The following is a 13,484-nucleotide window of genomic DNA, read 5'->3' on the forward strand; positions in this document are numbered from 1 at the left end:
GTCCTCTCCTCTGGGGGTATAGATGAATATGATGTGGTCTTGTCCTCAAGGAGCTTGCGGACCACATGGCAGGACCACGTACTCTGTCTGTACAGAGTCCAGGGTAGTCCCTCCAGGAATAGAGACCTGCAGGAGGCTCGGAAGAGGAGGGCCCGTGGAGGGCCTCAGTAAGTGAATGTGATCCAAGGGGCCAAGGCACGGGGTGGAAAAGTCTGTGCAGAAGAGTACCAGTGGCTGCTGTCGGAGGGGGCTGCTCAAGAAGCTGGATAGGTGGGCAGCTTTGGACCCCTTTAAAGAGCATGAATTCCATGTGTCAGCAATGGTGCCTTGGAAGGCTTCTCAGAGAGATAGGCCTGGTTAGAAGTGCCTTTAGGAAGGCTATGCTGTGATGGGAGAAGGGGCTAGAAAAAGGCCAAGACTGTCGCTGGGGGTACAGTGATGAGGTGCTGCTGTGAAAAAAGGGAACTGATTCAGGGCCCTGACTGGTTACTCAGTTAGTTAGAGCGTTGTCCCAAAACACCAAGGTTGTGGGTTTGATTCCCTGTCAGGGCACATACAGGAAGCAACCAGTTAATGCACAACTAAGTGCAAAAACAAACGAGTGCTTCCCTTGCTCCCCCTCCTTCCTTCCCTCTCCTCCCTCTCCTCCCCTCTCCTTCTTCCTCTCCCTCTCCCCCTCTCCCCCTCTCCTTCTCCTTCCCTCCCCCCACTCTGTCCCTCTCCTTCTCCCTGCCTCCCTCCCTCTCTCTTCCCCTCCCTCTCTCTCCCCCCTCCCTCTCTTCTCCCTCTCTTCCCTTCCCTCCTCCTCCCTCTCTCCCTCTCCTTCCTTCCCTCCTCCCTCTTTCTCCCTCTCTCCCTCTCCTTCTCTCCTTCTCTCTCTCCCCCTCCCTTTCTCCCCCTCCCTCTCCTCTTTCCTTTCATCTTTGTCTCTAAAATCAATTAAAAAAAATTTTTTTTTAAAAATTGATTAGAAGCAGGGGTTAAACACACACGCACCCCAAAACAAACAAACAAACAAGTAAACAAACTGCTTTGGAGACAGGAGAAGGACCTGGTCAGACAGGTGTTGAGAGAGGAGTCAGAGTGACTCATAGGCTGCTCTCGAGGATCGAGGATCGGTTACAGAATGGTTAGAAGAAGAACTGGGTTCCGGTGGAGGAGACAGTGTGGGGTCTCTTGGCTGAGAGGTGCCCGTGGGACCTCCAGTGGCATCTCCACCGAGTATGCAGGTGACCGGGTGAGAAGCATCAGCACGTGGTGGGGGGTCATCAGCACGCGGGCGGGAATCTGACAGGAAGATTCTGCCTGACTGAGCGGTGACTCGTTGGCCCATGCGAAGCCCTGGTGGGTCTTCCAAGTGCACAAGAAACCCTTGCCGAAGGCTCCAGCGCTAATTAAGAGGATAGTCGTGTGTAACGGCACAGAAGGAATTTCATCAGTGCCTCACATAGACATATGCTGTGGACTCACTTACCAGTGTGTTCGTTGGCTTCCACAGAATAATGAATTATTCATTCATAATTACTAATTAGTTTTGAATACCGTGATAAGGTTTGGCTTCCCACTTTTATATTTACCAGTTTTCTAAAAGTTGATCTAAGACTTTTCAAATGACAAAATCAGTACATGCTTATTATAGAAAACTAGTACGACAGCACTACAGACGAGCAGGAGGAAGGAAGTAGCCCCCGCTGCCCCCCCCCACCCCGTCCTGCCAGCCACAGACAACCAGAGATTCTGTCTGTGGGGTTTGAGTGGAGTTTTAAAGTATAACTCTGTTAGTCATGTACAGATTTTGTGGATGGTCTTCCGCTCGGCGTTTTTAGTCCGTGTATTTCCTGTGTGTGCTCATAAAGAGGACTTCTCGTGCCGTCGGGTCATTCCCATTCTCTGATACTTCCATTCCTGAGTCAGCCGTCTTATCCTCCGACGGGGCTTGGCATGTGGTCAGCGCTCAGTAAGCGCAGAATGCACTGGGTGAAGCTGCATAGGCCCCCAAGGGCTTTGGGTGATGGGGGAGCCTGCCCGTGAGGTCGGAAGGCGTTGGGGGTACAGGTGATGATGTTGCCATCTGTCACCGTCTCTGCCCAGTACAATGCTCAGTGCCTCACATCCACATATTCCTAATATAACAGTCCTTATGAGAAGTGTCACAAGGATGTGTAATGGCTTGGAGAACCTGGGAAAGGACGGTCTACCTTGACCAGGTACGGATTTTCCCGGCTTGTCCTGTAGCATCCACCGGGAGTTTGAGTTGCCAGGAGGTTATCCCATCAGGCTTGATGGCCTAGCAGATGTTAATGGGATGAAAGCATCCACGTCAGACCTGGGGCCTCCCCACCCCCAATCCACCGGAGGGGTTTCTTCCTCTGGCCATAGGTACAAGAAGTAAACCCATATGTTGTCTGGAATAAGATTAGAGGATGGGGCACACATGTCCCTACTACCCCGCCCTGTGCGACGAAGGCAACGCCACAGTCACAAGAGTTCCAGCTCGAGCAGAACTGGACGCCTTGCCCCAGAACCAACCCAGACGAGAAGATCAGCTGTCTGTGATGTGAGCCCTTCTTAGAGAAATTACTCATTTGCGTTAGAACCACATTAGTGTAATTTAAGATGCGCTCATGACGTCAGGTACAAATAAAAAGACGAAGACTTAGACGCGCCAATGTCTACGGGAAGTCCTTGTTACATTGTCCCTCGGTGCCCCCTTCTCCCCATCCCATCAGTTAATGCTGCAGCCTGCTTTTCAGTTCAGCCACCGCCGAGCTGGCTTGCCTCAGACTGTAAAGATCACTAGAGCATCTCTGTGGGTTTGAATAGCATGAAAGGTTGTGTTTCTTCCTGTGCCTTGAAGACATTCGTGCTGCAGTTGTCCTTGAATTCGTGGTGCTTCCAGAGTTAGGATGCAGTGGCCCTGCCTAGAGGCTGTGTTCTTTGGGGAAGCAATTTATGGTAGATTTTAAATGTAATTCAGGCAAAAAAAAAAAAAAAAAAAAACAGGGAAGAAAGGAGAAGGGGATAATCATTCGTTGTGTGTCCATGATCTTGTTTCATCCCTGTGACAGTCCCCATTTTACAGATAAAGCGTCAGAGACCCAGAGAGGTTCCGTGACTTGCCCCGATCGCACAGACCGTGTGCAGCAGAGGCGTCATTCACGCCCTCCTGGGTCTGAGCCGTTTCCGCCCCCTCCACGGCTGGGGCCCTGGCTGCAGCGTTCGTTCCTTCGTTGGCAGACTGAGTGAAGTGTCAGGTTTTGCCAGCAGGTTCTTCTTGCAAGACAGGCACACTCTCTCAAAATGGGTCTCCCCCAGGCCTATTTTAGTCCAGCTGTGGTGAGGAGGGGCCCAGGGAGATCCTGTCATTGTCTGGCTTCTCCCTCCTGTGCTTGATGGTGTCCGTGGACTTGTCCAGACACACCCGTAAACGCAGGGCTCCGTTGCCTCGCTTTGGCCCATGGATGCAAGGGAAGAGTGGTCCATATCTAGATCTCTTCCCACACTGCCCCTGGGGGCTTGCTGGGTCTCCAGTTTCAGGGGGACCTCTTGGCCAGACGTCAGTGGTGGTCTCCCACTGTGGAAGCTCAGACCTCGCCTTCCCTGGGCAGATACTTCCAGGGCAGCCTTCATTAGTGACTGTGCCCAAGGTACCAAGCAGCTGCACACCATGACCCAGTCCACCTGATGGTCTTACGGGGTGCTATCCACTTTAGAGGTGCAGACGAGGGGCTGCAGTCAAGTGAGAAAACAGTCGCTAGGTCCCTGCCCTGTGTCAGTCTCAGATAGGCTCCCCCACCCCCACCCCCAGCCCCCCAAGCCTGTACGACTGCCTTCCCTGTGTGAGCAGGGAAGGTGTATCCACTTCTGCAAGCCAGCTGGAGGCCTCAGTAGCCCATGCCAGGCCTGGTGCGGCCCACATGGGGCGATGGGGAGGGATGCTGGGCACGCAGTGAGTTGCCATCACTGAAGATACCCAGGCATCTGCTGGCTGGCCAGTGGTTGGGGTTTGTTGTGTTCAGCAGTGGTTCTCAAAGTGTGTTCCCTGGGTCAGCCGCATCAGCATCATCTGGGAACCAGCTAGAAATGTGAATTCTCAGGCCTTATTCCAGACTCATGTAACCAGAATTGCTGGGGGTGAGGTCCAGCAATGGGTGTCGTAACGAATCCTCCAGGTGACCCTGACGCACACTCATGTTTAAAAACCGCTACCGTAGATCAGTGCCTTTCAGAGTCACGTGTGCACCCACTTCCTGGGCATCTTTAGAAAAGGCAGGCTTCGCTTCGGGAGGACTGAGATGGGGTCTGAGACCCTGCGCTGGGAGGAGGCCCCAGGGGCTGCTGCTGCTGGTGTGGGATCTGCTTCCCGAGCTGCCGAGGCGAGGCGGGGAGGGGGGCCTGGACTTCCTCGTTCCTGTCCTGGAGGAGCGGGGCCCCGGGGCCCTCGGGCCCTCCGTGCTGTGGGTACTTGGTGAGCGCGAGGACACTGCTGCACGCTGTGGGCTTTTTGCAGTGATAGCCCACGTGGCTGTCCCTCCTCCCTGCACGACCAGCTCCCTCCCCGGTTCTGCCTGAGCTGCCGCAGCTGCTCCTGCAGCCATCGCACCCCCTCCTCCCTCACTCCTTCCCTCTCCCTCCCGATACATTTTTCCCCTGGATCCTGCATGGTCTGAATTCTTGATTGCTCCTCTCCAGCACTGCAGACCCTGGAGTGCTGCTCAGACCCACCTCCTTAACGGGAGCTTCGTTAAATGGATGTTTCTGGGCAGGCCCCGAGTCCCTGCAAATTGCCTTTTATTGCAGATTCGGGCTCTGCCACCTCACAGGGGCAATGTAGTCGGGGCCTTTCTGGGTAGGAGATGTAGTTGGGAATAAGACAGTTGCTAAGGTAATGGTATTTCCTCCAACGGGGAGAGCACTGGAATGACTCTTGGGGGTTCTGGATGTCCTGTGAGTACCGAGTGGGAATCAGGTCCTCCTGGAAGGAGACAGGTATACATTTGGGGTACCTGCGCTTTTTTAACCCTGTAAAATGAGCCTTTGGACCTGGTTGCAGCAGGAACGCGCAGCACTCAACGTCTCCCGTTTTTCTCCCTCCTGTGAAACCTGCAGCGGAGCTTGGGGAGTGCGAGCTTCCGGAACACACGCCAGAGCTTGTGTCTGAGTTTCGGTTCATCCCAAATCAGACAGAAGCCATGGAGTTTGATATCTTCCAGAGATGGAAAGAGTGCAGGTACCTCGACGTCTTTATTTTGTAACTTGTTAAGCGTTCGTAAGATTCTTTCATCTGCTGTTCAGTCGCAGCCCCACCTCGTCACCTCTTTCCTGTGCCTCAGTCCTGTTTTTCCAAAGGCCCACACACCGTCTCTCTTTCCGGAGATGTACAGTCAGGACCAAAGCGTACTCCTGTTTCTCTGAGTTACAGAGCCCGGTCCCGATTCACCCACCCCAGCTCTCCAGGCCTAAAGGAAGCAGCGAGTTGCTGCCCTGATATGGTCCACACACCTGGGTCTCTGTCTGCGGTCTGCACTTCTAGTGTGAGCTCTTCAGAAATATGTCAGGTTGTCCTCTACAGGGACACTCCTTTTTGAGACCATGTGTTATGTGGCACTGTATTTCAGGACATGTGGTCACCGCAGCTAAAATCAGCCGTCATTTATCTTGGGGCTTTTTCCTCCTTTCCCCCACAGACACCCCAGTCTGACGTGCTTATACCTGGGTTACCGGTAGGGCCTCCACCCACAAGTTTCCAAGACTTTAGCCTTTCTTTCTTCCCAGCCCATCTTCTCCAAACTCTGCCTGTTCCAAGTCACTCTTGGACTGAGAAACATAGGATGGTGTCCTGTTATCCCCTCAGTCCTTCTGAAGAACGGACAACATTTTTTGGAAACAAAGAGTGACCCCCATGCATTCTTATGTCACATAGAAACGTGTGGTTGCAGTCATACACCCCCTGTACCCCCTCACGGCAACCTCTGTGAGCCCACAGTGTGCGTCCTCAGCCTTCTTTAGCACGTGCATACCTGCATCTACGCACCAAAAAACCGTCTGCTCGGGTGTTCACATGACAAGCACTGCCCTGTCCCCTTCCGATCCTATTAGCGGTCTGTTCCACAGGTGTGTTAACATACCCGGTGTCCTTCATTCCTTTCCATTGTTGCATAAAACCCCTCTGTGTGTGGCTGTGCTCCTCAGGATTTTGTGGGTGTACGAGTTGCAGTTTACATGTATTTCCCTTGGTTTTTCTAAGGGGAAAGAGCCCTGCCCAGGCGGAACTGTCCTATCTGAATAAAGCGAAGTGGCTGGAAATGTATGGGGTAGACATGCACGTTGTCAGGGTAAGAACGGGGTGCATTTCAGTCATTGGGTCTGGCTGTGGCTGAGCGGTGTGTGAACGGTGTGCACACTCAGTAACTGGTGAGCGAACTGTTTTTGCATTCTGCTCTGTGACGACCTGTTAGAACCTTCTACCGATTGTCACTTCATTTATTTGTAGGGAAGAGATGGCTGTGAATATTCTCTTGGACTGACCCCGACAGGCATATTAATCTTTGAAGGAGCTAACAAAATAGGCTTATTCTTTTGGTAATTTAGTTTTGTCTAATATTAAAAATGTCTTTTCCTATTTTGTGGTGGAATTATATGTGATGGATGATTATTGAGGGATATTTGCAACACCCTGATTCATTAAAAAAAAAAAAAAAAATGAAAACCACACCATGCTCTCATGAATGTGGGTGTCTGGCAATGGCAATGAAGCTTCTGGATAATCACGTGTAAATGAACGAATGATTTTGTGGCCAATCTGAGCTTTAAAAGTAGAAAGGAAACTGTTTGTTAGAGGAACGCGTGGTTTTCCTGCAGATTGTGCTTTTACAGTGTTTTCTCTCTGACCAGGCCTAAAATCACCAAAATGGATTTTAAAAAGAGCAAACTGACACTGGTGGTGGTGGAGGACGATGACCAGGTAAGCCTGGCCCTCCCGGGTGTCCTCCTGGCCGCCATGCGCGCTACGTCCGCGCCCGGAACGCCCACTGAAACGAGCACCCTGTGCTTCCCCGTGAAGGGCCGGGAGCAGGAGCACACGTTCGTCTTCCGCTTGGACAGCGCCAGGACCTGCAAGCACCTCTGGAAATGCGCCGTGGAGCACCACGCCTTCTTCCGGCTGCGGACGCTGGGGAACAGCAAGTCGACCAGATCAGACTTCATCCGGCTGGGATCTCGCTTCCGGTTCAGGTGGGAACCGTTTTCCACAGCAAGGTCGCATGTTTTGAAGGAGGGGCAGCGAGGGTGCGTGTGTCCCCGGAGCTGCGGGCTCGGGCTGGGCGTCGGGTCCCTGCTTCTTTAAGCTCTGACCTTTAGTCAAGTCCCTGAAGCTCTTTCAGCCTCTGTTCTCAATGGATGGAATGAGGATAATACTAACAAAGTTATTAATAGCTGACATTTAACTCCAGCTAGACTGATACAATCAACACTAGGCCCATGTGGCTGTTTAGATTCCTTAATATTAAAGGAACTTGAAAATACAGGTTCTTAGTGTCACGGACCACGTGGAAGTAGCCAGGGCACATGAGACAGGTGGTGACCACACTGGCAGCATGGCCATAGAGCGTCAGCATCGCCGTGGAGAGTTCTGCACAGCACACTGCCCTGGGGCTTTTCATGTCCCAACGGCCCCTGCCCCTGCCACCTTCTGAAGATAGGTCCCCTGGTCACCCCCATTTTACAGATGGGGAAACGGGCTGGCGGGGGGGGGGGGAGGGTACATAATCTGCCCTGAGTCACAGTCAGTCAGTGGTAGAGCCGAGCTTCAACCCCACGTGGTCTGACTCTTACACTTTAACCACTACTCTGTTGCCTTTCACATGCCAATGTCGAGCAAGACACTCGCTGGCATTGAAGAATGAGAGCAGGTGTTAATATGTGTGTGAGTGACCCAGGATGGGCCAGTAAACATTTGAATCTGAAAAGACCAAGAAAAAAATCAGAGAAATTATTCTGATTTTTTTTTTTTTTTTTTTTTTTACTTATGATTCTGAGACCATGTCTCAAAGTGCATGGAAACTCCCTTCAGTGTTTATTAAAAGTGAGGACTTATGACCTCATCGAAGACCTTTATAGTCAGAATCTATGGGTGCCCACATGTGCATGTATGAATAAGGCCTGTGCATTTTAAATATGCTCCCGAGGTTGATTTCTGAAGCGCGTTTACAGCTCTGAGAAGAGCTCTTACAAGAGATCAGGCTTGACTTCACATATTTCATAACCTCTACCCACACATGGCATGTCCTTGAACTCTGTTTAAAGGTGTCAAAAGATCTGCTCATTTCAAATTTATCTCCTCTGCAAAGGAAGGGCTGTGCACTTGTGCTTAAAGAATTATTTTGTTTGAATGTATTTTTAAATGCTGCAAGCAAGGTGGGGGTGGGGAGGACCAAGTCCTCTGGGAGAATCAGCTCACGGGGATTCTGTGGAGGATGGAGAACGTCAGGACTACAAAGGTTAACGTAAACGCCGCATGGGTGTGCCGCTGTCTGCTCGTGGTCAGAGTGAGCAGGGGAGGCCAGTTGGGTGGTTGCCGAGGCAGGTTTTTCCATCCTGGGCAGCTCCCCAAGGATTTGACCCAGACCAGGCTCGATTCTGTTCTTTGAGGAGAAGCTTAGAAGGAAAGGGGGGTTTAGAGGTGAGGTTGCCCCTTGGAGGCTCCTAGAGCAGGTGGCACATGGCCCCTTCCATGTGGTAAATCCTGAGCCGAGAGTGGCCGGAATGAGGTAGTCCCAGATCAGACCAAAACAGCATGCCTCCGGGAAGCTGGGCAGCGCCTTGGTTGAGAAACCAAAAAGCCCCGGTGAGAGAAGCAATGTTTCCCTTGGCTTAACAAGCAAAGCCGAAGCTTAGATAAGTGGTCATTGATAACAGCCTTTTAAAAGATTTAAATGCCTGCGTAATTTGTTTTGTGAAAGGTTATTATGTGTGCAAATCAGTGTTCTCTGAGTCAAATGTTCCAAGTACTCAAACCCGCTTTTTGGGCGCAGCCAAGTCACTGGTACCTAAATTGCGGGTTTTGTCCTTTGATGGAAACACCCGCCTCTATCAAACAGCCTGGCTTTGGCAAAGGTGGTTTTATTTCCAAATGGAAGGTGGAATTCATAGTGTTTTTTTACCAAATGAGTCATGATTGAAGTTGAAATTGACATCGGAACCCTTGGAAATAAAAGTTCACTTTCAGATATGTGGAATGTCCTGATAATGCTGATATTGGCAACCTGCAGTAAGATATTTGCTTTCCAGTGGGCGGACAGAATATCAAGCGACGCATGGGGCCCGGTTACGAAGAACCAGCACCTTCGAGAGGAAGCCTAGTAAACGCTATCCATCCCGGAGACATTCGACCTTCAAAGGTGGTGTGTTTGTCATCTGTCTTGGAATTTTACATTCTGGTCTAGTTGGTTAATCCCCGAGGAGCTTGGGAAAGCAGATTGTGAAGGAACTTCCTATTGTTCTGCTCAGTCATTCAGAAGCTTTTTATTTGTATGTTTTAAATTATATATAACGCTCTTTCAGGTTCAGGTGTACGGCATAACACTTCAATGTTTATATACCTTGCAAGGTGATCAGCACTCTTAAGTCTAGTAACCATCTCTCACTGAGCGTAGTTTTTATGCTATATTCCCCTGTGCTGTGTACATTACGCCCTGTGACTTATACCTGGAAGTATGTTCTTCTTAATCCCCTTCCCCTTTACCCATACACCCACCTCCCTCCCAATGACAACCAGCAATCAGTGTGTTCTCTGTATCTATGAGTTTTCCAAAGCTTTGGGGTGGGGGGGGAACATAACCTAGGAGGATTCTCTTGCTGGTAATTGGGCCACTCATGCCATCTTATCTTCAGTCTTTCCCATTGGATGCATTCGTATTTTCCCATCTTGTCTTCAGTCTTTCCCATTGGATGCATTCGTATTTTCCCATCTTGTCTTCAGTCTTTCCCATTGGATGCATTCGTATTTTCCCATCTTGTCTTCAGTCTTTCCCATTGGATGCATTCGTATTTTCCCATCTTGTCTTCAGTCTTTCCCATTGGATGCATTCGTATTTTCCCATCTTGTCTTCAGTCTTTCCCATTGGATGCATTCGTATTTTCCCATCTTGTCTTCAGTCTTTCCCATTGGATGCATTCGTATTTTCCCATCTTGTCTTCAGTCTTTCCCATTGGATGCATTCGTATTTTCCCATCTTGTCTTCAGTCTTTCCCATTGGATGCATTCGTATTTTCCCATCTTGTCTTTAGTCTTTCCCATTGGATGCATTCGTATTTTCTTCTCCATTTCCCACATTTGTCTTGTACCCACTCATTTCTCAGGATTATCATAGGTCAACACGTTTCTTGCCTACAGAAGGTGATCCTGTGTCTCGGAGGGAAAAACGGCCCCTCGTCTCCTCCCATTTGCGATTTTAAGGGAAGGCATCAGTTGCAGGCTCGCCAGAATTTTGACCACCTCCAGGCAGATGTTTAATATTGGTCCCACGGTTAGTCTAGACATGCCCTGCCCTTGAATTTAGCCAGGTCCTAGATGTCTGTCCCTCCCCGCCTTCTCCAGAACTCCCAAGCCTTGTCTGTCATTTACTCCTGTGGCCTCACCCTTGTGTGAGGCTGGTAGCTGGTACAGGGTCAGTCGGTGCATGAGCAGGCGGGGCTCATTTCTGTTTAAACCCAGCCTCCAGCTCCCATGTCGATGCAGGTCACCTTTGTCCACACTCAGTCGCTCCTCCACTGGGGACACCCAGCTTAGCCCTAAAATGTGGGCTCTGTATACCAGGGCCTTCGCTTCCTCACCTCCCTCACCCCCTCCAGTAGACCATTGCTCAGAATGGCCATTCCATACGTCTTGCTTATTACATGACTTGGGACTCAGTGAGCCTTTGTGGGGCCCGGCACCTATACTTTCCCCTTCTAGAATCTTTCCCCACTCTTTCCTTCCTTTCTGGACAAACAGCAATAGCCTGGCAGCCAGAAGTTCTCTAAAGTCATTGTTGGTGGCGTTAGTGGAAAAAAAATTCCCAGATCCCAGGAAAGTGTTGACTTCACCTTCAAGAAAAACCAGAGGATGAGAGGATGAGAAGTGCACACAGGAAGGTGCCAGGTGGTGAAAGGTGATTGTTTGCAGGAAGGAGGAGTGACCGAGTGAAGGGCCAAGATGGGCGGGAGCACTCTCTCTGTCCCAAGGACTGTTACACCCCCCCCCCCCTCCCGCCGACAAGCATCCTGCTCGTGGGTGTAGTCCATTGGGTCACTGTTGTGCAGAAATACCTCAGTATAAGCAAGAACTTCCTAGCGGGGTTGTCCAAAGGTACTGCTTTCTCAAAACAACAGTGAGCTCCCAGTCTCCCAGTCCCTGGAGGCCCTGGGGCATGGCTGCTGCAGAGGGAGAGGCTGTCCGAATGCTTAACCCCTTGCAGTGGCTTCAGAGCTCTTCCAGGCTCCCGGTTCTGTGTTTCTCTTCTACTTCCCTTCCTGGTCCCTATTCTCTCTTCCTCCTTTATTTTACTGATGCTGCCTCTCCAGCCAGAGTTCTGACATCTTTGTGAAGCTTTTAATGGTTCTCGATGATGCATCCTTTTCACAATGAAGTGGAGTCTAGATAAATGAGCTCCGCCCCTTTGCAGGCCCCTCCCACAGACTCACACGCTGCCCCCCGTTGACCGACAGGAGCTCCCCCGCAGGTCCATACTTGCATTTTTACCCTTTCTCACCTTGCGCCTCTGTCCCTGTCTGTGTCGAGAAGGGGAGCTCCTGGCGAGAGCGAGGACGGTGTCTGTCACCTCTGCTCCCCAGAGCGCTGCGCACAGTGAGCCTTCGCTAAGTGATTTGAAGGCAGGCGCCACGAAAGGCCATTCGCTCTGCCTCCAGAAAGGACAAGCAGCCGCGGCGGAGAGCCTGCCGCCTGGTGTTGAGGCTGCTCTTCGACCCCAGAAACCTCTCTCCCTGTTATTGTCACCACGTGGTAAAAGCGATAAAGCTCTGTAAGATGTCATGCTTCTTTGTTTTTGTCTTTTCTTTAAAGCAAGCAACCCGGTGATCGCTGCTCAGCTCTGGTAAGTGCCCCCAGGCTCTGGGGTGTAGCTCTTTTCTCTATTATATTTACTTTAAATATTGATTTTTTTCCTTGATACAATTAAATCACCGACTTCAGTCTGCTGGGTTTCTTTTTCTTTTTTTTTTTTTTCTGCTGCCTGGCTATACCATCCCCCTGGCTTTCAATAAGTACACAGTAGAATGTTCCAAGGCAGTTTGTTTTTTCAGAAAACACAGCTGCCTTGTGTGAGTAGCTCTGCGCTTTGTTTATTAGCCGTGGGTGAGCAAGGTGACAGGAATGTGCCCGACGCCCAGTGCGCATGGCCTTGCGGGCAGCACGGGAAAGGAGGCTGCGCTCTCGAGCAGAAGGCCCGCGAGAGCAGGTGTGGGGTTCGCTGTGTGCCAGGCGGGTTTCGCGGTCCTACAGCCTAGAAGGCCTTTATTACCGGCTTTTCCTGAAACCCCTGCCGGAGAAAGAACTAGTCACAAAACTGAAACTCTTAACATGGGAGCCAGCCAGCTTTTCCTGTAAAGATAGTTCGTATTTTAGACTTTGCCGGCTCTGCTGCCTCTCACAAGCTCTGTCCGTGGAGCACGGAAGCCACCACAGGACAACACGTAAATGAAGGAACACGGTTGTATGCCAGTCACACTTGACTGACAGTCACAGGTAGGCCGGTGGTGTGCCGGCTCCTTCCCTAGCACATGTGTTCTGGATCTTTCCCGTACACTGGGATCACCTGGTCAGCTTTGACATGTCCCCATCAGCCGGGCCACACCCCAGGCTCAGGAGCAATCTCTGCGGGCGGTTTTGAAAGCTCCCAGGTGGTTCTGGTGTATGGCCCAGGTGAGAACCACTGTCCTGCTTTGCGTGTGCCTCCTTATCCTTCGCCTTCAGAAACAACTGTCTCCCTAGGTGAGTGTTGACATAGTAGGTGGTAGAGGGTCGTGGTGGAGAATCACAGGGTGAGAATCACAGAATGCAGCCACAATCTAGCAAGTGGCCAAGAACCCAGCTTGGTTAGCCTCTCAGTGGTCGGAGGCACAGGCCTCGGCTGCTAGGGCAGCTGGTCTCTGAGATCACAGCTCGGCTACGCCACGCCCTCTGGGCAGTTGGCAGAGCACGTGGAGGAGCGGGTAGCCAAGGCCATGGCTGGTGTTAGGATCACTGGCTGAGGGGTCAGATGGCCTCTCACCTGGACCAGCTTTGCTGTAACCCAGCTCTGGGACCTTGGCCACCTTCTCTCTGGACCTCCTCTTTCTCATTTGAAAACAAGGAGGTTGGTTAGATCAGTGTTTTCTCTTTTTTTTTTTTTTTTTTTTTTTTTACAAACTTCTTTATCCTCTGATTTTCACCCTCCATCTCCACCCCCAGAAGAAACCTTACATGGAGAACAGAGGAACGTGGATCT

The 13,484-nt window shown here is 51.0% G+C and overlaps 1 protein-coding gene across 2 annotated transcripts in view; it reads left to right on the forward strand.

Annotated features, from left to right (window-relative positions):
* The window catches only part of EPB41L4B (erythrocyte membrane protein band 4.1 like 4B), a 139,867-nt gene that overhangs the window by 55,962 nt on the left and 70,421 nt on the right, over window positions 1-13,484 (forward strand). For both annotated transcript variants that reach the window (XM_066256574.1, XM_066256573.1), the window contains exons 7-13: window positions 5,110-5,230; window positions 6,248-6,335; window positions 6,494-6,582; window positions 6,895-6,964; window positions 7,064-7,233; window positions 9,289-9,398; window positions 12,062-12,092. In XM_066256574.1, the coding sequence (XP_066112671.1) occupies window positions 5,110-5,230; window positions 6,248-6,335; window positions 6,494-6,582; window positions 6,895-6,964; window positions 7,064-7,233; window positions 9,289-9,398; window positions 12,062-12,092 (679 nt within the window). The remainder of the gene's footprint in view (window positions 1-5,109; window positions 5,231-6,247; window positions 6,336-6,493; window positions 6,583-6,894; window positions 6,965-7,063; window positions 7,234-9,288; window positions 9,399-12,061; window positions 12,093-13,484) is intronic.

This window comes from Saccopteryx bilineata, chromosome 2 (genome assembly GCF_036850765.1).
Source record: "Saccopteryx bilineata isolate mSacBil1 chromosome 2, mSacBil1_pri_phased_curated, whole genome shotgun sequence".
NCBI lineage: Eukaryota > Metazoa > Chordata > Mammalia > Chiroptera > Emballonuridae > Saccopteryx > Saccopteryx bilineata.